This window comes from Halichoeres trimaculatus, unplaced genomic scaffold, assembly GCF_033239565.1.
Source record: "Halichoeres trimaculatus isolate MK-OKI-2021-1 unplaced genomic scaffold, fHalTri1.1 fHalTri1_scaffold_6, whole genome shotgun sequence".
Lineage (NCBI taxonomy): Eukaryota > Metazoa > Chordata > Actinopteri > Labriformes > Labridae > Halichoeres > Halichoeres trimaculatus.
Window position 1 is genome coordinate 5,098,957 of NW_027437184.1, and position 21,115 is coordinate 5,120,071.

Consider the following 21,115-nt stretch of genomic DNA (forward strand, 5'->3'; position numbering starts at 1 on the left):
CATATTTCATAATAATAGTCCCATATTTCACAATTTAATTGCCATATTATATATTTTTCTGTTATTTCTCAGAATGGTATTTATTTCAAAATGTGGTTTTATTTATTTAATTATGAATCCTTTGGGGTTCCATATACATGGGGCGCATTAATTGTTCATCAACTGTGTTACCAACATTTTCTGTTGTTCTTACTATAGATGTTATAAAAACCAAACTGTTCGGGGAATGAACAGAAATATGAGCTGATGGAGGTCAGGTGGTGGCATGTTCAAGGTCTGCAATTAGCACAAGGGACAAAACATGGAGGAAAGGTCGACTGTGTTAGCATCACTGAATGTGGAGTTGTGGAGACAGGTTTCACTCTTCTTGGCCTATCAGCTGGGTTACTGGGATTTTTGAGCCATAATTATTTTAAATTTTGGCTAAACTGTGACATATAGAAATGTTGAATAACTCTAGATTCAGTATAATATAGATTTGTGTTGAAAAAATTGTCATAACTTTTGTCCATAACACAGCTGACAAAATAATAACATTTTTTTTCTAATACTGAAATATTTAAGAATTCATTAGAGCTTAGGCTAGCCATTTAATGAATTTAGTACATTACCAGGTATATACCAGATATAAACTGTGCAAACAAATAGAATATGAAGCAAAAAAGCACTTTTTTTCACTTGAAATGTTCCCTTATACCCCTTATTATATTATAGAATCACTCATCCTTTGATTTGATATGTGACCCTGCAGGTCTAAAGAGAATAACGTTTTGTGAATCAAGGGAAATAAAGTGGTCAGAGTCACTGTGACTGGACAGAAATACAAAGCTGCACACAACTCCTATATCGCAAATTCTTGCCGAGGCAGAATAATATATTCCAGATTATCTGACGACTCGTTCCCGTCTGAAATAGAGGACATCTGCTGAATTGGTAGCATTGATATTATGCATCCATGAGAGCCTGTAATAAAACAGAGAATGGCAGAGCCTCACCCCAGGCTGCATCTCACTGCCTTTTCCCTTTTTTATTTCCTGTTTCTCATTACTGTAAACAAAATAACATACGAGAAATAGCGGCTGAATTTTGGCTGCACATTCGATGGCAATTTCATTGTTATCACTGTCTGGACACGCACCGTAAACACACTGCTAAAAGACTGAAACACAGTAAATAGGAAAATTGGCTTTTTCAGTCTGCTGTATGTTTTACCAATCAGACTGAGCCCTGGGTAAATAGAAGCTACGTTTTTTAGTTATCAATCAGCTACACTTGGAGATCATCAGGGGCAGAAAGAACAGCAAGTCAGAGAGTTCTGCTGTTGATTTTGACTCTTATTTTGAGCTTCTGGTACCCCCACCTTACAAATGTATCTCTATTTAAAAAGGTAAATAAACTGGATTTATGGCCAAAAATGCATTGCTACAACAGATAAATAATCTAACAAACACAAATTTACTTACTTTAGTGTGTGTGTAATGTGTGTTTCCACCTTTGTATCCACATAACACACGTCTTCATCTCCACAACAGATTTAATCAGAGGGATTGACCTGAATTCCTTTGTTAACAGCATTATTGAAAACCCAGATATCTTTAATATTCCACTGGTGAAACTGTTTTTCTCCTAAAACTTTTCTCAGGTGAAAGGAAAAATATGGGGGATGGGACCTTGTACTGAGTGGGTACACACAGCTACTGTTAGTCCTGCTGTGGGGCAGAGAGGCCAGAAAACAAGGTTCACTTCTGACGACCTGTGGAGGCAACTCTTCCACCTATTTTTCCTCACCTCTCCTCAATTTCCCAAAGATTTCTCTGGGTTATTTAGACCATAAACTGTAGAAAAATGGACGTCATCTTGCTCGGCTCAAAGTGAGGCCACCACAAAACTGCTCCCCCTGGTGGCTGGCTGCAGTATAGGTCAAAAAATCCATCTCCCCAGTCATTCCAGATGGGCTGTGGTCAAACTTTAAGAAATTAATTCTCCTCGTAGAAATGTTTGATTAGTGAGGTGATTTGAAGATATCATTTGGCTGTCTTGTATTCAGGTCATCTTTTTGTTTCTGAAAAGTTTTGTTTTCATTAGCTATAAACAACCTCTGGTCTAAGAATATGAGACAATGCAGGACCCACCAAACATCGGACATTGTCGAAGACCATATCTAGACGTCAGAGTAACGTGCAAAATAGGTACAAATTTCGACATCTAAATCTCTTTTTTGGATGTTGTAGTGAAGTTCAGCATTTGGACGTCATTTGCAGGCCAAATCTAGACGTCAATCTGATGTTCAAAATGGATCAAAACATTCAGACGTCATTAGTAGATCTTTTTTAGATGTTAATCTGACCTCTTTACGACGTCCGAAAAAGACGTAATAAAAGCTTTCATTCTGCACCTTCAGGAGACCTGATTTGGACGTCAAAAATTACGTTAAATATACGTCATTTCAACGTCACATTGCGCAGTGGGGAAGTGCTAAAATCAGCTTTTTTTTTGAGTGACCACTTGAGGTTGGCTTCAGAAGTACAGGAAGTCACATACACACCAAAAAAATCAGTTTTCAAAGCAGAAATTAAGGTACTTACAGCCTGGTTCAAAAAACTTCTCCTGTCTGAGTCGCTAGCTTCACTTTCAGCGCACACTGTACTGGGGTGAATTTTTTTTCAACTCTGTAGTTCAGAGGATATTAAGATTCCATGCTCGCCCAATCAGAGAACAGCTCAGGTCACTTGACCAACAGGTGCCCTATAGCTGTATGGAAGCCCTTGCCACCACCAATATGGCCGCGATAGCCGATCTGCTTCAATTTCCATTTCAGAAACAGACGGGTGACAGCTGCTATTGTTGTGTATTTTTTGGGAGGGGGATTTTAAAATATGTTGGGAGGGAGAGCCAAGAAGAGATTAGACTTTGGAGAGAAAAGAAAAATTTGATTTTTACCACCAGGCTCGACTCAAATTCTCTCAAACTCCCTCATAGCCTCTACTGCGCAGATTCTGGCTGCCAATGGCGGCACCTGTGACAGTGGTACTTTGGCTTCAAAACCGTAAATGGTAAATTCAAAACCGTAAAATGGTGGATTCACGCTCTCCACAGGTCTATGATTTAGACTTCTTGTTAATCTAATTTATCCCCTGACTCTTCCTCTTAGTCAATCAGCCTTGAACACTCACCAAATTTACTGTCTCCACCTCGCTGCTGACAGTGTTTCTGCGATGTGGTGACACGTCTGCCTCTTTAAAAACTAGGAAACGTCTCCAATAATAACCAATCACTCTGATCTGAGTAAAGTCGTCATTCTTCCACTGAATTGTAGGACGTCTCTGCCCCACACAGCGGCAACGGACGGAGAGGCTCCTCAATAGGCTTTCCCATGTTTCCGACTCACACAAAAGGCTCTCACACTGAAAGAAAGAGACTTTAAGCAGTGTTTTAAGAAAAGTCCATTATTCCCTGTTTCCTCTATCGTTTGTTCTCATCAGCGCTGTAAATGGGTTCACAGGAGGTGAGCACAAATAGGAGGAGGAGGAGAGAAAGCAGGGAGGGATAACTACGGAGCAAACTTTAAGACAAGTACTTCATCAAAGAAATGCCTTCAGGCAGAGCAACACTATGAATACAGGAAATCTGAAACATACCTTCTCCTCTCGTCTTCCCAGAGACCCTATGTGATGAGATCCAGCACACCCACTAATGAGATCCTTCAGACCTTCCACAAAGTTCACCCCAGCTACCCAGCAGCCTGGTCTTTGGAGATGAAGTCTCTCCTCAGAAAGGTAAACGAGTGGCACGCGCATGATGCATGGTTTTAATGATACGCATTTACCATTTCCTTCCATGTGATTCCACCCCCAACACAACATATAACAGACAAGCAGTGAGTCAAAAGTAATGCATCTTAATTAAGGCTGTGCTGTCTGATGATTAATCTCTTTATATCATGATTAATCGCATTGCTTCCCATAGTTAACTTGCAATTAATTACAACTTAATTGTACTTTTTAAAAAATCTCTAGTATATGTAAATTAAAGGGATATTTCAAAGATTTTAACGGGGAACGAGCTGTGATTTCCAGATATTTGAATAACTGTTAACTGTAAATGGGTCAAATAAGTCATGTGACTATTATCACATCTTTAAAATCAACTTTCCCCACTGTTTTTATGAGCCCCACAGTTGTAATGTGATACAACCACCAGGCGACATTTGTTTGAAAGCTAACAGAGCTGTAGATGAAAGTAGCTGGGGAAGCTGCAGTTTTAAGTCAATAGGGGGCACACTGGAGCAGGTATTGGCTCGGTATTTTGTGGCAACTTGTGTTTGCATGTATCTCAAGCTAAAGGCACGCAATTTGGGATTAAATGTGTGGAAGTAATAAATAAGTTTTAAAAAAGATTAATACTCACTAATGTTTTTAAGAGGGCTTTTGCCTTGGTTTTCGGGCTTGAGCCCTAACTAGCACCATGACCAGCTGCTCGCAAAAAAGAGATTTGGCACCGTGAAACAATATTTTGAATAATACAAACTTCAACACTTAAAGATGCTATGAGGACAATCTGTTTTGATTGTTTTCCCTCGCCACCTTCTGGCCCCGGAGTCTCACACACACTGTTGTAAATGACTTTAAGTGAGGTGTGTTTCTTTTGGAATCAAGAGGAAATTGGATTGAAACAAATTTGCTTTGTTCAAGACAACTTTTTACTGGATACAACACGCCGAGGTAAGGTATTTTTCAGTACAGTTACATAGTGCTACGGTTTGAAACACTGTTGTCAGCCCAGTGCTCTGAAGTATCTGTAGGCTAACGTGACAACAAGTAAACACTGTCAGTTTGTACACAGTAAACTTGCCGTCTATATTTAGCGCTATCGGCAGTCTGGTGCTCTAAGACATGTCTGTAATGTGTAACGTTAGTAAATCCTGGTTATGTCCTGCCAGTCATCTACCAAGCAGAGCTAACGTAACCTCACTCTTCATTTTATTGATAGACTCTCAAGTTTGAACAGACCACTGCAGAATAACTGCTGACTGTGGGTTGGAGTCAATATTAGCACAAACAGTTTAGCCCTTTTAGCCTTTAGCTCGTGCTCTATCTCTCTCCTGTTTATCTTTCTTCTGCTCTTCTGTCCTTTTTCTGTCTGACAGTTTGGCTCCAGTGTCCACTATCACCACAAAATTAATCACAGAAATTGTTTTCAGCAGAGGAAAACACAGATCCCTCTTCTCACTGCTAAACTTTTTCAGGCAGTAGCATTTTGAAATAATCTGTAACCTGTGATATTGGTGCCGATAATCACATTTTAAAGTGTGGATTACAATCAGGCGTATATCTCAAAGGGAGACTTTTTCAAGATCACTTAGAAACTCCTCGCAGCTTCTTTAAATGCCTTAACTTTCTTAAAAAAGTTAACTGAAAACTTGAGAAAATAAACAGCTCCCTAAAATTTTCTACAGTAAGCAAAGTTTTCCAAATTTTAAACACAACTGAATTGTTATTTTTTTATCTTTCACTTATCTTTGCCTTGAGGTACTGTAGGTACGGTACTGAATAGTTAGACAAAGAGGTGCGGCTGCATCAAGCCAAAATAACTCAGTTAAGAATTGTCTCTTCTCAGTCTTTGGATTTAAAAAAGCCAATAATCGGTCTGTCCCTGTTTTGTAATTTCAGTGATTCATTCTGATGAGCTTTTGACAAGTGACGAGTGTTAAATCATAGAATAGAAGTTAATCTGAATTCTGGTACTTTCCATTTGTACTCAGAACTGGGAAGTTGGGAGTGGGAATGACGTCATCTCCGAGTTAAAGCGTTCTAGTTGTCAAGTTGGAAAAACTTGCCCTTACAGCAATATTTCTGTATATAAACATTGAATAATACTATATATATCTATACAGCTGATTTATTGCGACAAACACTATTCAAGAATTCTAAAATAAAGAGAATATAACAGGAGCTTAATTACTGTTTACCCCTGAAGTTGGAATTTCCTACTGGGAACTCGGGGGGTGTTCCAGGTGGGTGTTTCCACTTGGAACTCGAAAATTCCCACTTTTTGAGTACAAATTGAACACACCATAAAGTTTACAGCATCCTGTGAATATCTCACTGTTATTTATTGAATATTTAGTTTAACTTTGTGTCAAACCTGTGCTCCAGTTTCATGATGTTCTGATGTGGAAGAGTAAACTGTTAATATAAAAAACACTGGGCTCGGTTTCTGTGTCGTGACCTTGCCATAAATTCTTAACAGGCGTGTTGGGAAGTCCAGCTCCTGTGTGCTGTTTTTTTTTTTACAGCTCTGTAGGAAATATTTTTAATCCTGCTTCTTTAACACTTAAATTATTTAATCTATTCGGGGATCATCTGAAAATCTGACTGAAGTGGCGCCTCATTTGCAAACAAGGTGCGTATTCAGAATTCTAATCAGGTGGTCACTCTCATTGATGTGGCTCTACTCGGTGCACCATTAGTTATCAGTGAATCTGGCAGCGTGCAGCGCTGCAGACTTTAGGATCATAATAAAGTCAAATTAGTATTCAAAAAGAGGGATGCGTGTTGCAGGAAAGAGCCGAGACACAAAGTTTGAAAAGCTGCACAAAGCTCAGCACTGAAAAAACAACAGCTCTCATCTTTGTGTTTAATCTGAGGGTATAATCTTTATGAGATTAGCAGGAAACCGTCTCATATCTTCTCTTTGGTGGCTGTGAAAAGCTGTTGTTGAAGCGTTGTGTCATGGCAGCAATGCACTGCAGTCTAACTGTTGCATTGCTGCGTGCTCAGACTCCACGTACCTCATTGGCAGTCGAGCTGCACGTGTAAATGTGTGTGTGTGTGGGAGGGATAGGGAGTGTGTGTGTGAGAGTGATGTATAGAAAGTGAGAGTATACTGGAGGAATTCCATGTTCAATATATTTGTCCTTCATCCTTCACAGCCTCTTGAGTTCCCATTTTCTCCTCCTCCTCCTCCCCTAAACATCCCACACCTCCACCTCTTTTCTCTGTATCCTCATTCCCAGACACTTCCTTTAGGGCAAACATGTCCTCTCTGCGTCTCAGTGGGACTCCTGCCTGTAGCCTTTCTATCCATGCCTCCTTCCCTCCTCTCTAATCCTTTTTGTCTCCTTCAGTTGCTGTGTATAGATGTCCAGAAGCGCATTTCCTGTCTAGCTGAGCTCCAGGATTTGGACTACATGTCAGATGTCAACTGGGACGCTGTGCTCAGCAAACTAATTCCTCCTGGCTTCATTCCCAACGTGAGTATAAGAGAAAACTGAACCCTGGTGTGCTGCAAACAGGATGCTCACATCTGTGTGGAAAACAGCAGATTCTGTGTGGATAAATTAATCAGCTTATTACCATGTGGCACGTTTCTGTCTTTCTTTATTTCTTTAATATTCCAGAAAATAAACCCTTCCTCTCTTCTTACGCTGCTCCCATCTGTATTTCTATACCACTATTTCCCTGAAGGCAGTGAAAAAAATAGATGAAGCCACAACTTCTGTCCCTTCATTCAATCTCCATCTTTTCTGGTCAGCCTGCAGACACCACCCCCTGCTGGGCGGAGCAGGGTCTCCCACTGAGTGTGTGTACTGAATAAAATAACCAGCTCACATGTGTGTTCCTGCCACTTAGACACAGACAGAGACAAAGAAAGTCACTGTTTACCTGCAGCTGCACAAAGGTGGTCTCTGGATTATTAGGAGGAAGTCAAAATCTGACAATTAATCCAGTTTCACAAAATGGGAAGTGAATCTTGTTTGCTACAATATAATTGAAGGTTTTTTTTTGTTTTGTCTTTTTTTGTGGCGGCAAACCCGTCCTTTTAACCAGACAGCTTGCAAGTGTTTTCCAGGATAAAGACTCCGTTTCCCATGAGCACTTGCACCCACTGACGTGATGACATGACTCTAATCAAGGTGTGCCTTTGTTTTGAGGCAACTAAATGGAGAGCAGATCTTCTTTTAACCTCTTAAGACTCAGTGTCCACAATCGCTGACATTACATTTCTGCCTCTCAGACCCTTGATCCTTCATTTTTAAAACTTTGACCGATTAGCCACATTTAGGGACACAACATTATGCCTATTTTAGTGAAAACAAACAACGTATTTAAGTAGTAGCGGTAGCAGTAACACTACTAACAAATAACTAATAGAGAACTCAACACAAATAATCAAACTTCCTGTACAAAGAGCAAGTTTAGGTCTTACTAATCCCAAAAAGCAAGGTGAATTACAATTGTACAAGCTTGGGTCATGAGAGGTTAAACACTATTGCCAAGCCAATGCTTTAAGCAAATGAGGTGCTGCACCTGGATACTACTTGAATAATTACATAACAAACATTCGACTTGTCTAATACAATTATTAAAATGTTTGTTTACCCTCCTACAACGCCATGCTGCTTTAGTGTATGAGGGTAGGCTGAAAAGTTCATAACCTGACTAGGAAGGAGTTATCCCATTGTGATTAAACTTGGCAACATTAAATTCAACATTTTCTGACACTTACAGCATGGTTTATTTTCAGATTAACCAACGCTGATGTTGTGTTTGAGGACTTTGAAAAGTAGAACCAGAGACATTTTGTGAATATGGGTAAAATTTGGCACCGTGGTGTTATCAAATATCTGCAGAAAAAGGGGTTAACCCCCAAGGACGTTCACGCTAACATGGTTGCTACATCAGGGGAAGATGCTCCAGTGAATAAGTGGACAGCTGAATTCAAGAGGACTTGGGAGAGCCTTGAAGATGAACCAAGGTCAGGACGTCCTGCAACAGCAACAACCCAAGAAAACATCGACTGTGTTGAAAAATAAACCAAGCAGTGTCAGAAAATGTTGAATTTAATGCACGCCAAGTTTCATCACTATAGCATAACTCTTTCCAAGTCAGGGTATGAACTTTTCAGCTCACCCTCGTACAGCGGTAAAAATCTGTTTAACTTTTCCAGGTGAAACCTCTGCCACACCAACATCATTATCTGCTCCTAAAACTACTTTTCTTTATTTAAGACAACTTTTTCCAGAATACAAAGCGATAAGGTTTTTTATTTGAAGCAACACAGGACTATTGTCTAAAACGAAACAACAAGCAAACTTAGTCATCTCAGTTTGTACCATAATTTAGTAGCTGTCTGTATTTGGCGCAGCTGACAGCCCGGGCTCTAAATCCTGGTTATGTCCTGCCAGTCATCTACCAATCAGAGCTAACGTAACCTCACTCTTCATTTTATTGATTGACTCTCAAGTTTGAACAGACCACTGCAGAATAACTGCTGACTGTGGGTTGGAATCAACATTAGCACAAACAGTTTAGCCTTTTTAGCCTTTAGCTCATGCTCTATCTCTCTCCTGTTTAGTTTTTTTTCTGCTCTGAAAGTCCAGCTCTGGGTCCTCCATGACTGCAAAATCAATCCCAGAAATATTTTTTTGCAAGGAAAAAGGACTTTCAGTATTCATGGTCAGGTGGGACTGTACAGACAAAACCAAATCCATTCACGCCACGTCAACCGAAAGCTCCTTTGATGACTTAACATGGCCCAACAGAAAGTTTGCTCATCTTCTAGACACTAAACTACACTAAAAACTGAGTTTATAAAGTTTTCTTGATGTCACCTTTCAAATATCAATGCTAATTCTAAATAAATACATTACCTTGTCGCTTTGCATCTTGGGAAAAGTTGTCTTTAACAAAGAAAAGAAGTATTCAAAAGATAATCTGCTCTCCATGCATTTGCTTCAAAACAAATGCACGCCTTGACAAGAGTCACGTCTTTACAACAGTGGGTGAAAGTGCTCATGGGAAACTGAGTCTTTATTGGACAAAGCACTACCAGTTCTTACCAAAGGTGTCACTGCAGTCAACAGTAAACAGGTAGACCTCACAGCTGATTTTCATGACTTACATTATGTACGTCTGTCTTCATCAGTCCGTTACATCCGTGCAATAATGAGGTCTGTCCATTACATGTTGGTTTAATGTGGTTACAAGCCTAATCTCATGGAGAATAATATCTCTCACCAGAGAATGGAGGGAGAATGACTTGATCTAATTCTCCGCCGGTAGCATCTGCAGAGCAGCGGGTATCCCCCAGCGGCCCGGCTGGCACAGGAGGAAAAACACAGTGGATCGATGGGGAATTGACAGTGTCTCTATCTAATTATAGAACTATCCTCTTGCTGTAGTCCCTTATAGACAGGAGGCACTCAGCTCTTATGTTTTGTTTCCCTCGTGCACTCTGCTGTGTCTCTGTTGGTTTGCTGACGTTTAGTCCATGATGTACCACACAGAGTGGGAGCCTGGGGTGCAGCATTCTGTGTTTCATTATATCACATTAGATAACATTAGATTGTATTTAAGAACAGTTTATGGTGATTACATACTGGAAGTAGTTGATACACATCTATAATACTGCAAAAAACTGAAATCTTATCAAGTGTTTTTGTCTGTTTTAAGTAAGATTGTCTTATTACACTTGATATGAGCCATATCCAGTTTAACAGTCCAGAAAAATGTCTTATTTTATGTGGTTTAAAGACCATAATGAGCTCTGAGTTGCTTGGAACTAGCTGGCACTTTAACTTGTTAATTAGATTAATTCATTACACTGCAATGTAACGTGTTATGAAAATTAATGCAATTAACTCATTGGCTACCAGCCATTTTCAGAGCATCTTAAACGATCTTTCAAGACCCAAATAATCTTGTTTCCTCTGACTTTGTAAACACCAAAACTACCTAAGAAGAGTGGACTCTCTTCTTTTATGTTGCTCTTCCTGTTTTTGATCCACAAAACAGACAAAACATACTTTTTCTGATTGCGTTCATCTAGGTCGTCTTTTCTCACAATGGCGCCAAGTCTCTGCAGAGAACATTCAGAGTACGCTGGATCAAACTTTCAGCCTGGATTTTTTTAAGGAAGCTGTATTTATTACAGGATTTACTGTGAAGATGATTATTTCACTCCTCATGATGTTATCATATAAACGTGAACTGCGTGTGAAGAAGTGACTAGTTGTTAACAGAAGACATTCATTTACATGAGATCACAACCTATGTGCTCGTCTCGTGGTACGAATGATCATAAAACTCCAGTCTACCCGTGCGTAATTGTGCGTGATCGACACACTTCAGCTCCGCTCCCTCCTCAGTCTGTGACAGGTTCAGGCTGGAGTCTGCAGCTTCTTTCAGAGCTCAAACACATCTTTAAAAGACAACTCCACGTTTCTGGACCTGAACGGAAACAATTAATTATATTGTGGCTTCTAACCGTCTGACATCATGGATGAATTTATCGAGGTATAAACAAAGGCTGTGTAAATCTGATGTTAAAAGCTCTGCTGTATTTAAGTTTGTCACATCCACACTGCTGAATCAACGCAGTGATTTCTTTGCAGGTGAGCTTTTTCTGATTCACTCTACTTTTCCGGCTGCCAAACAACGCCGCGTCATTTCCTCTCTAACTCTGTTGCTATGGCGTTGTTGATTACTAGCATGGAGAAGTTCCCTTTTTCCCGTAATGCGCCCCTCCAAGTCGCAAATTCTGTAGGTTCGTCCAGCTGAACCTTGAAAATTTAGGGGCGTGTTATGTAAATTACAATTGTTTTCAGCCGCCACATTTCAGGCGTACGCTGTGATTGGCCCTGGTACGCACTTTCCTTAAATCACACTTGAACGTTGCCGTAATATCGTTTTTACACCCAGATCTGCACCAATTACCACGCAAGATTGATAAATGAGGACCTATGTCTCTGTCATCTGACATCTTCTCCTCGTATCCATGCTGAGCTCTCATCCAAAGAGCACACCGCTCTCACCCACAGTAGTTTACAAGCAGGATTTTGATTGACAAGCTCCTTCAGACCCCCTCTCCCCACTCTTCAAAACACAATTTACTTCTATAGACGCAATTAATGGTTGTATAAAGTGAGTGGCAGCGAACACCATTAATTTAATGGTGTCTAATATCGGCCGGTTGATAAAAATGTGGATTTACAAATCTCCTTTTTTTCATGTATTTATTTGATTATTCATGTACTACAATTTTGTAATGTCCTTGAATTTAAATTCTTTATTGAGAATAAAATGCGATTATTAGATTGATTAATTACAAATCCTGTGATTAATTTGATTTTTTTTTTTTATCGCCTGACAGCACTAGTTGTAACTTCTCTCTTGGTCCATTGGCAGATTTTTTTAACTTGTTACAAGCAACTCAGACCTCATTTTAGTCTTCATATAATTTGAAATAAAATATTTTTCTGGACTAGTCAGGTGAATGTGATTTATATTTAGTCTAAAAAGACATTCTTTACTGAAAATAAGACAAAAACACTTGATAAGATTTTAGTTTTTTGCAGTGTAGGGCTGTGGATGAAACCCTCGTGGGCCAAAAACTGAGGCTCTGTGGGGACTTCATAAGGAGTCTTGAAACTGTCTCTGTTTTATATATTTTCCTGTTCAAATTTAGGATTTAAACTTAATTCTCAGAGGTTTTGATTTATCTTCTGTTTGGTTTGTTTTTTAAAGTCGTACCTTCATGTTTTTGTTTCTCCCCAGCGACGAAGACTAAACTGTGATCCTACATTTGAGCTGGAGGAGATGATCCTGGAGTCCAAACCTCTTCACAAAAAGAAGAAACGGCTTGCGAGGAAAACCAAGGACCAGGGATCTGATGGATCCCCACAGGTACAGTTTTCAATTCTCAACATAAACTACGATTATTTCATCTAAAGAGAGATGAAAGAGAGCGCGGCGTCCTGAGTGAGTGGATAAGTATTTCTGCTGGAGAGACCGAGCTTCACATTTCTTTGATCATGTATAATTTAAACGCTGTGTCCTTTTTTCACAACCTCTGTTTAAATATAAATCTCATCCCATTTTTAGTTTGCTTTATCCCTCCTCCAGTGGATAACACAAGTCTCTTAAGGGTGTTTTTCTTTTAGTGCTCATCATTATTCATTAAAGAAATCTGACCGCTGCTTCCATTTGGCCCAGTTACAGGTGATAAGTTGCTCCTTAGTTTGTCTTTTAAGTGGGCCTGGAGTGCTATTAAGGATATTGAGGACACATTTTAGAGCTCCGTCCCCCTCACCTTCATCAGAACGAATGGCCCGTCTGTCAGCCCAGCGCATTGGGAAGGCAAAGAATGCAATCACCTGGCTCTCATCTTTCAGTCCTCGGCTTGGTCCACATAAATCAGCTGTTGTCCTCTGGGTGTTTAGACTAAACAGAGAGAAAAGCCCTGAAAGGTTAATTTGATCCCTGGGTTCAATAAGAGACGTGGGAGGAACGCAGACTGAGACACATTAAACATGCATACATAAAAAGCGTATATCTGCAGTGATGTTATATAAGAGGTCATGTTTGTTTTCAGGCTGACTTCAGCTCTGGAAAAGTTCAGGTCATTTGTTTTAACCTTCATCTGTTTTAAGAAGAGGACCTAGAGTTTGGAAACTGATCTGTTTGGTGAGACAGGAGGAGTAGGTTTTCTCTGGTGAAGTTTTGTGAAAACATTTCAGTTTGATTTCAGAGAAACATTTTGATGTCCAACACATCTTTGTTTGTTTGTTTTTGACTAATTCCATGCAGGTCTTTAGATTGGATTTTGGTCGTTAATCGGTTTCTTCCTTTTTTTCTGCTGACTGTTGGCCTCTGAATTACACACTCCTGCTTTAAAATAATTCAAGATAATGGGATATGCTGATGTGGCAGTGTGTTGGTGTGTGATATTGTGCTTTATGAAGAGTTTTTCCACATTTGGATTAGAGCCCAACCGATTAATCGGGCCGATTATAGCCTGTCACTGATTAATCAACATCAGGCTGTAGCCGATTATAAAATGTTTTGCTCCGCTGAGATTCTGTTGCTCCTGCTCCTGTGTGTTAATTAATATAAGGCTACTCCACAGCGTCTCACTTCATAATGCCATGCAGGATTAACCTGAGCTCATAAATTCACAAGTTATTGTCTTCGTTGAAATAATTTTTGAAAATGTTTCAATGTATTTTGTTGTAATTGTATTTATTGCATGTTTTGAAAGCAGATACATTGTTACTTAAAATCTAGTTTAGTTCCATGCATTAAATGGAAGATGGAACTTTTCAATAGCTAGTCATAATTTGTGTTCATATACAGTATTTATCCTGTGTATATCAATGAATTTATTACATATATCAGTCGATATATCGGATATCGGCTTCTTTTTGCCCCCAGTATCTGTATCGACATCGGCCCCAAAAATCCCATATCGGTCAGGCTCTAATTTGGATCAAACAGTCTTATCGAAGTCACATTTCATCTTTTCTTTTAATGTGACTTTTATGATTGTAAATCTCATTAAGTGAAATATTTTAACCCTTTATGACAGGGGTGGCTAACCTGTGGCTCAGGAGACGCATGTGGCTCTTGGCCTTTCAGCGTGCAGCTCTTCGATCCATTCATAAAGATATAGTTAAGAGTAGTGGTGTGCCGATTAATCTAAAATATTGATACACTGATGCCAACATTGGGATCAGTGTTGATAAATGTTTTGGTGTACAGATTGATACTTAAGTTTCAGTTTCTCTTCTCTAGTACGATGATGGTTGGCCACCCCTACTATATGACCATCTTTACCAAGTCTACCCTAGCTAATCTTTAATTTTCTAAATGTTGTGGTGTCATTTTGTTGCACAACTCTTTGCTATAGATCAATATGATCATAAATCCCAAATTTTATTGACTAACTAAAAAAATGCTAAAAAGTGCAATAAACCATAAAAAAAAGAAAATTTGACACATATTTTTCTAAATATAGAAATGTCATGGCTGTATCTCTCATTAATGTTATCATAAAAATGTGATGAGTTGTATTCAGTGCAGGAAGTGATGTGACCAACCACGGTCTGGATTTCTGCAAAACACCTCAGTGGAAGGAAAGCGCTTTGGGATTTGTTATGTCACGCTTTATGCTGGGCTCTATAGGGTTAATGCTTTTTTCGACAAAATTGAGCGCAGCGTTATTTAAAACAGACCACAAAGTCAAACTTGGCTGACAGAAGATCAGCTCTTTTATTTATTTATTTTCCCCCACACTCTTTTTTATTTAATTTTTGGTACTAGAAGTATACAAATGCATACATAGATGAAATTAAAAATGACATTAAAAAATAAATTGATTCATTAATTTATCAATAAATGATAAGCTAAGAAAATAAAATCAAGAAAAACAAAAAAAATGTATCATTTATAATAATAATAACAACAATAATAATAACAATAATAATAATATAATGATAATAGTAATAATGAAATGAATAAGAAATTTGAAAAATAAATATCTCAATAATGTAAGATTATATACTTAAAAAATAAATAAATAAATACATAAATTGTTAAAAGTAAAAAGAAAATATTTTTAAAAAATTCAATTAAATAAATAAATAAATAAAAGTAATATTTTGATAAAAAAAATTCAAACAATTATTTGAAAAAATAAGAAGAAGAAAATGATGTAAAGAGGGGCAGTTTTTTCTATTTATTTAAAGGTAATTTAAAGTTTATCTAATTAGGTCAATTCATATTAACATTTCAGCAGTACCTCCAGTGTAAAAAATGATGCAATCAGCAGGATAGCTAAATTTAATCCATTGTACTGGTATCATCACTGATGCTCACTCATTCTTTTCAATTCAGGGTCTTTGCTGATGCTCTCCCTGCCTTTGCTTTTTTTATGTATGTATACAAAAGAAAGGTGTGCTCCCCTTATCTCAGGCTTTGGCATCCCACACAGGCAGGTGGGAGGGCAGGGAGCTCCTAGAACAAAGCCATAAAATTAAAAATAATTTATTGGATACAAATTATTATTTCTTTTTCCTGGCTGAACTCTTTTTCCATTGAGTTCACTTTTTTTTTTTTTGCTTTTTGCCCATTGTGAATGAATCACTTTTGACGTGAAGTAAAAAATTGTTTTATACAAAGAAGACTCTGATCCACTTCAACAGGATCTGCTTTTATCACTTTTCTTACAACATTTGTCCCTGAATGTTTTCCTGGAGAGGGAAGAAGCAGTGCAGTGTGGAGCGTCGCTCTGTGTCAAAACTCTTTATCCACTGATACATCAATGTGTTATAGGGACAGTAAAATAGAATAAGTAGTTCTTCCTTCAACAATAACACAATTTCCTGCCATTTTTACTTCCACGGGGGAGATTTCAGTAAAGTACCCTCAAACAGGCAGAGAGATCTGTTTATCGGAGGAAGTGTATTTACAGTAGGAGGATAAATTGATTGGTACAATGGGGCGAGTGCCACACTGAGCTCCGGGCTTCAGTCCAATTTTTGAATCTTTAGATGTCCCAGTGAGACGGTAAAAGCTCAGAGATCCAGCAGTGAAAACTCTTAGAGAGAATCAAATAGGTCTTTTCATTTGTCTGAGAAAACCTGCCGTGCACAAACACAGCCCGGCCTCCTGCGCACACAAACAACCCATTTCATTAAGAAGTGCACACGTCTGGACTCACCGACACCGCTCAGCACATTAAAAGTGTTTATGTGACTCTTTCTAATAGAAGTGAAGCTATTTGTGTGCTGGAGACTCCATATACCTGACACAGCGCTCAGTAAGGAGTCAGAGCTGGCCCAAAGTGCACCATGCTTTATGAAAGCTGACAGCTGCTTGTGGAGACCTGTCTGTGTGAATATATCACAGATTTTTCACCGTGCGGCCAGACAACATTCATCATCCCCCGGCCCATTCAGACAAAAAGTTCCCTATTCTAATGGAATAATGATGGCAGCCTTTCAGGGACACATTTATGGTTCAGGGGGAAGTTAAGGTACCACCACAAAGGAGAGTGCTATTAAATCAGTGAAATGGTTTTCATCTGCATTTCCTGCTTTAATCCCCTCCCACATCCTGGTATCAGTGAGGTAATGTTTTACAAAGCGATGCATGAACTGTGAACATCCAGTCCAAACAGCTGATTCCCAGACTATTCTCTTTGTAATTCAGTGATTTGATATTTTTTCAGCTGTTTTTTCATTTGGTCAACGGAGTTTGTCCATTACGTGACTTTTCTGCCCACTAACTTGTCTTTGGTTGATTTTTCCTCTGCTGTAACACGATATCTGCAGGTTTAAGCCTTTTCAAGAAATGCCACCTCGAATAACACTAAAGACCATAAACACTATAGATACAGTCAGTGGTTGGGGATCCTGTTGTAATACAATCCAGCCAACCCTCAATAAATTTGCACTTACCCACAGTCGCAGACTGGCTAGCTAGCATGCAGATGACAGATTATATCAGCAGCGGAAAGAAAAGCAGAAAGAAAGTAGCCTTTCTACATCTCCTTCTTAAAAAATCCTGTGAGAAAAAGAAAAAAGTGCACATTAACTGATCCTGCCCTGAAAACAAATTTGAGACCTTTGAGTGATGTTGAGTGATTTAAGACCTTAATTCTAGATACACTAATTTTCTTGCAATGAATTTTCTGCCTTTAGGAAGGCTGTTTATTTCCTTTCTTAGCTGTGCCACTTTTGTAAGGTAAATGCATTGGTGAAATGAGTTACGTTGACAAATCAGCCATGGCTTCTCTGCCGGTGCCAAACAGCTTAATCTACTCTTGTCAATTGTTTTGTAACAACAAAGAAATATTTTACCAAACACAAGTTGTCTTGGATTTTGTGCTGTTTACTTCTATGAGAATCATGAGTTAAGTGAAAGATTGAGGCTGTTGTGTTTCTCCGATCATCCAGTTTTCGGATGTCTTAACAGTTAGGGATGGGCATTGGTAAGATTTTATTTGTACCGATGCCCTTATCAATTATTTCTGTAAATTTTCTCTGTACAAAATAATAGCTTTACAAGTTTTCTGGGTCTGGTTTCTGGACCACATTTAAGTGAGTTTATAAGTGAATAAACGTATAATTAGTCACTGGAACTGGAACAGTAAATCATAGACTGTATAAAACATGGACTTAGCCACTGCAACATCACCCATCTGTCTTGGTATCGTGAACGAAGCCAATCCAAGGACGCAGCCACATTTGTTATGACGCCGGCCAATATTTCCTTTTAAACAGCTACAAGGCACTGGGCAGTCACGTGACTTCAGCTGTGTCTCTGATTGGACAATCAAATGATCCTAATAACTTTTAAACCCCCAATTTTAAAAATAATCCACTCACTGTACTCTGTGTTCAGATAGTGAGATCTGCATTTTGGACCCAAGCCATTTTTTGAACCAGGCTGTAAATATGCGTTTTAATGCCATCAAAGTCTGTTTTTGTGCTGGGTACGTGACTTCCGGTCTTTCTGCAGCCTCAAGTGGATTCTCAATGGAGAGTGACGATGAGATGTTGCCCCTTGGCGAAAATATAAAGAAATAAGTATAAATTGCATGCCATGCAACATTGATGTGCTGTTTTGTTATATGTTATTGACTCAAGTAGGCCATCTAGTGTCTCAAAGTGGTTATAGCAATATTTTAAGTTTTTTGGAACCTTGCCATAGTTATGAAGTCAGACATGAGATACATTTTTTTTCATTTGCCTGAAAATAGTTGAAGTTTTCAGTATTTTTTACAAAGAGTAACTGTGATATGTTTCTGTGATAAAAGTTGAAATTCTATTCTGAAGCCGAAGTTATACTGATGTATGCTAACTGCTAACATATCAATGCAATTTTCCATACGTAAGCATCAAGCTAGGGCTACTTTGTCTGTATCGTTTTTGGTAAAGACAGGGTTTTATACCGATTTGAATGTGTTGAATATGAATCTCTTGTGAGAGGGTAATGTACAGTTTTTGAGTTAAGTTTTCTTTGAGTCAAGTAGTTTTCTTGGAAAACATTATCTAAGTGCTAAGCTAAGATAGCTGCTGCAGACTAGACCTGCAACTCTGGGGTAATGTAAATAATTGATAAGGGAATCGTCGAGAACAAAGGCTAACGATATTGACTGACTGAAACATTTCTCAACAAGAACCAGTTTTTGATTCCCATCCCTGCTAACGGTGGTTAGAATGATCTAAAGAGGAGCTTGAAAACAGTCCTTAACTGACCTTTAATCCCCTCTCTTCACTGCAGTTTTGGTATAATACCATCAGCAAGTGTGAGGTTGATGTTCCAGCCTTGATAATAACCTGATTTAGACCTCTTTGTCACTTTTCATTGTTTTTCAGTAGGTTTTTATTATTTTTGTGACTTTTGTCAGAAAGAAAAGGAGCAGGAAACTGTGAGAGTGGGGAGTAACAAGCAGGAAAGTAGCAACAGGGTGGAAATGAACCTGTGCCAACAGCCTAAGGACTTTAGCCTTTATAAATGAGGCAATTTAACCCCTAGGCCAAACTTATGCCCCAACTAAGGTGCATGTTTGGATCTTCTCTGTATCTACAAATGATGGCTCTCTGTAACTGATTCCTAACATTTTCTTCGGACTAGAATTTCATCCGACTTCTGTGTTATGTTGTCTGCTTTTAAAGACTGTTTCGTAAATCCCCACCTCAGGACATTTAGCTAAATACAGCACACTCATTAGCTGAATATAAACTTAAATCCAAAAACTGCTGCAAGAAAAATCCATTAAGCTGGAATAATTCATAAGTGGAGAAATCCTCAAACTTTCTGAGCTTACTTCTACAGTGATTCATATACCGTGCATGCTCTCCAGATCGTCACATCTGGCAGTGTTGGCTGGTCTATCAGGAATAAACGCTTCACTGTCTATAAATACATTATGTTTGTGTTTGTGCGATGCTTTTCCATATCCATTAACAATAGACCTGTGGGGCCACTTGTGATGGATGTGTGTCTGAGAAAGGAGGTGAGTGGCTGATGTGTGTGTTTGTGAAGCAGAGGGTTTGTCTGAAGCACAGCAGATCAATATTGAATGAAGGAACGCTAGTTGCCCTGATGTCTGTCCCATCCAGCGTCTGACTCATTACAGCACTGCTCTGTATTCTTCCTGCACATTTCTCCTGTCCCTCCTTATTTCCCTCTCCTCTCTGACCTTCTTTCTCCTTCTTTATCCTCAGACTTCTCCTACAATTTTGCCTTCCTCGTCCATTTTTTCGGCTCCTCTTTTATCTCTCTGCCTCTGCCTCTCTGTCACTGCTACGCTCATAATGTAGCATAAAATTAGCTCAATTAAATCACAGATAATGTGGAGCAGAAAATTAAACTTGTGCTGAGAGAACAATACAAATTGGCAGACTTCCGTCTCACACACACACACATACACACACACAAGACGAGTGTCAGCCCTCTCAGTAACCCTACTGTAACACTGCAAATGAAACATGCAAACAGATTTGATTTTACTGGACTGCCTTTCTGTCTTTTATCAGTAAATATTTAATTTGTTTGCACTTGAAAGGTATTTATAATGAATTTCAGGATGGAAACAACTGGATTGTTCCCAGTAAAAACAGTTGCTGTGGGGTTTTTTTTAGGGTTTGTCTGAGTAATTCAGCATTGCTGTGTGGTTTCTGTGAAGCTGTGAAAGTGAAGCTTTGCACTTTCTCAATATTTGTAGTGAGTGAACACAAGGTTGTTTCTATGGTATCTTGATTGTGCAGCAGGATGCAGTTTCATGCTTTCTGGGCTCTAACTGTGAGTGTTTTTCTGATGGTATCTTGATTAAATTCAATACTAGAGGAACTAATGTGTATTTAAGCTACTATTACTATTACTATTGCTACCATACTATGATTGCATCTTTTTCGAACGTTGTATAGATGTCAGATTAACGTCTAAAATATGTTTGGATCCATTTTGAACGTCTCATTGACGTCTAGATTTGGTCTGCAAATGACGTCCAGATGCTGAACATTATTACAACGTCCAAAAAAAGCCAGATTTAGATGTCAAAATTTTTACCTATTTTGCACATTACTCTGATGTCTAGATATAGTCTTCGATGGACCAACCCAATACTGACGTGATCTGCCTGCTCTCCGACGTCTCTGGTTACTTTAGGAAAAAGTAGGATTAAAAGGTTCATAAAGGAATAAGGATACCAACTGAATTCTGTCCGTACCGAGTACTGATTCACATGAGATCAAACAGTACCATGTTTAGATACCTAAACTCATCCTTGTGACTGTGAGAGATTGGAGAAGTAGGCGATTCTCTAT

General features: G+C 38.8%; 1 protein-coding gene across 1 annotated transcript in view; it reads left to right on the forward strand.

Annotated features, from left to right (window-relative positions):
• Window positions 1–21,115, forward strand: part of stk32a (serine/threonine kinase 32A) — a 129,000-nt gene that overhangs the window by 95,966 nt on the left and 11,919 nt on the right. The window contains exons 9-11 of the mRNA XM_074672660.1: window positions 3,660–3,776; window positions 7,127–7,252; window positions 12,558–12,686. Coding sequence (XP_074528761.1) covers window positions 3,660–3,776; window positions 7,127–7,252; window positions 12,558–12,686 — 372 coding nt within the window. The remainder of the gene's footprint in view (window positions 1–3,659; window positions 3,777–7,126; window positions 7,253–12,557; window positions 12,687–21,115) is intronic.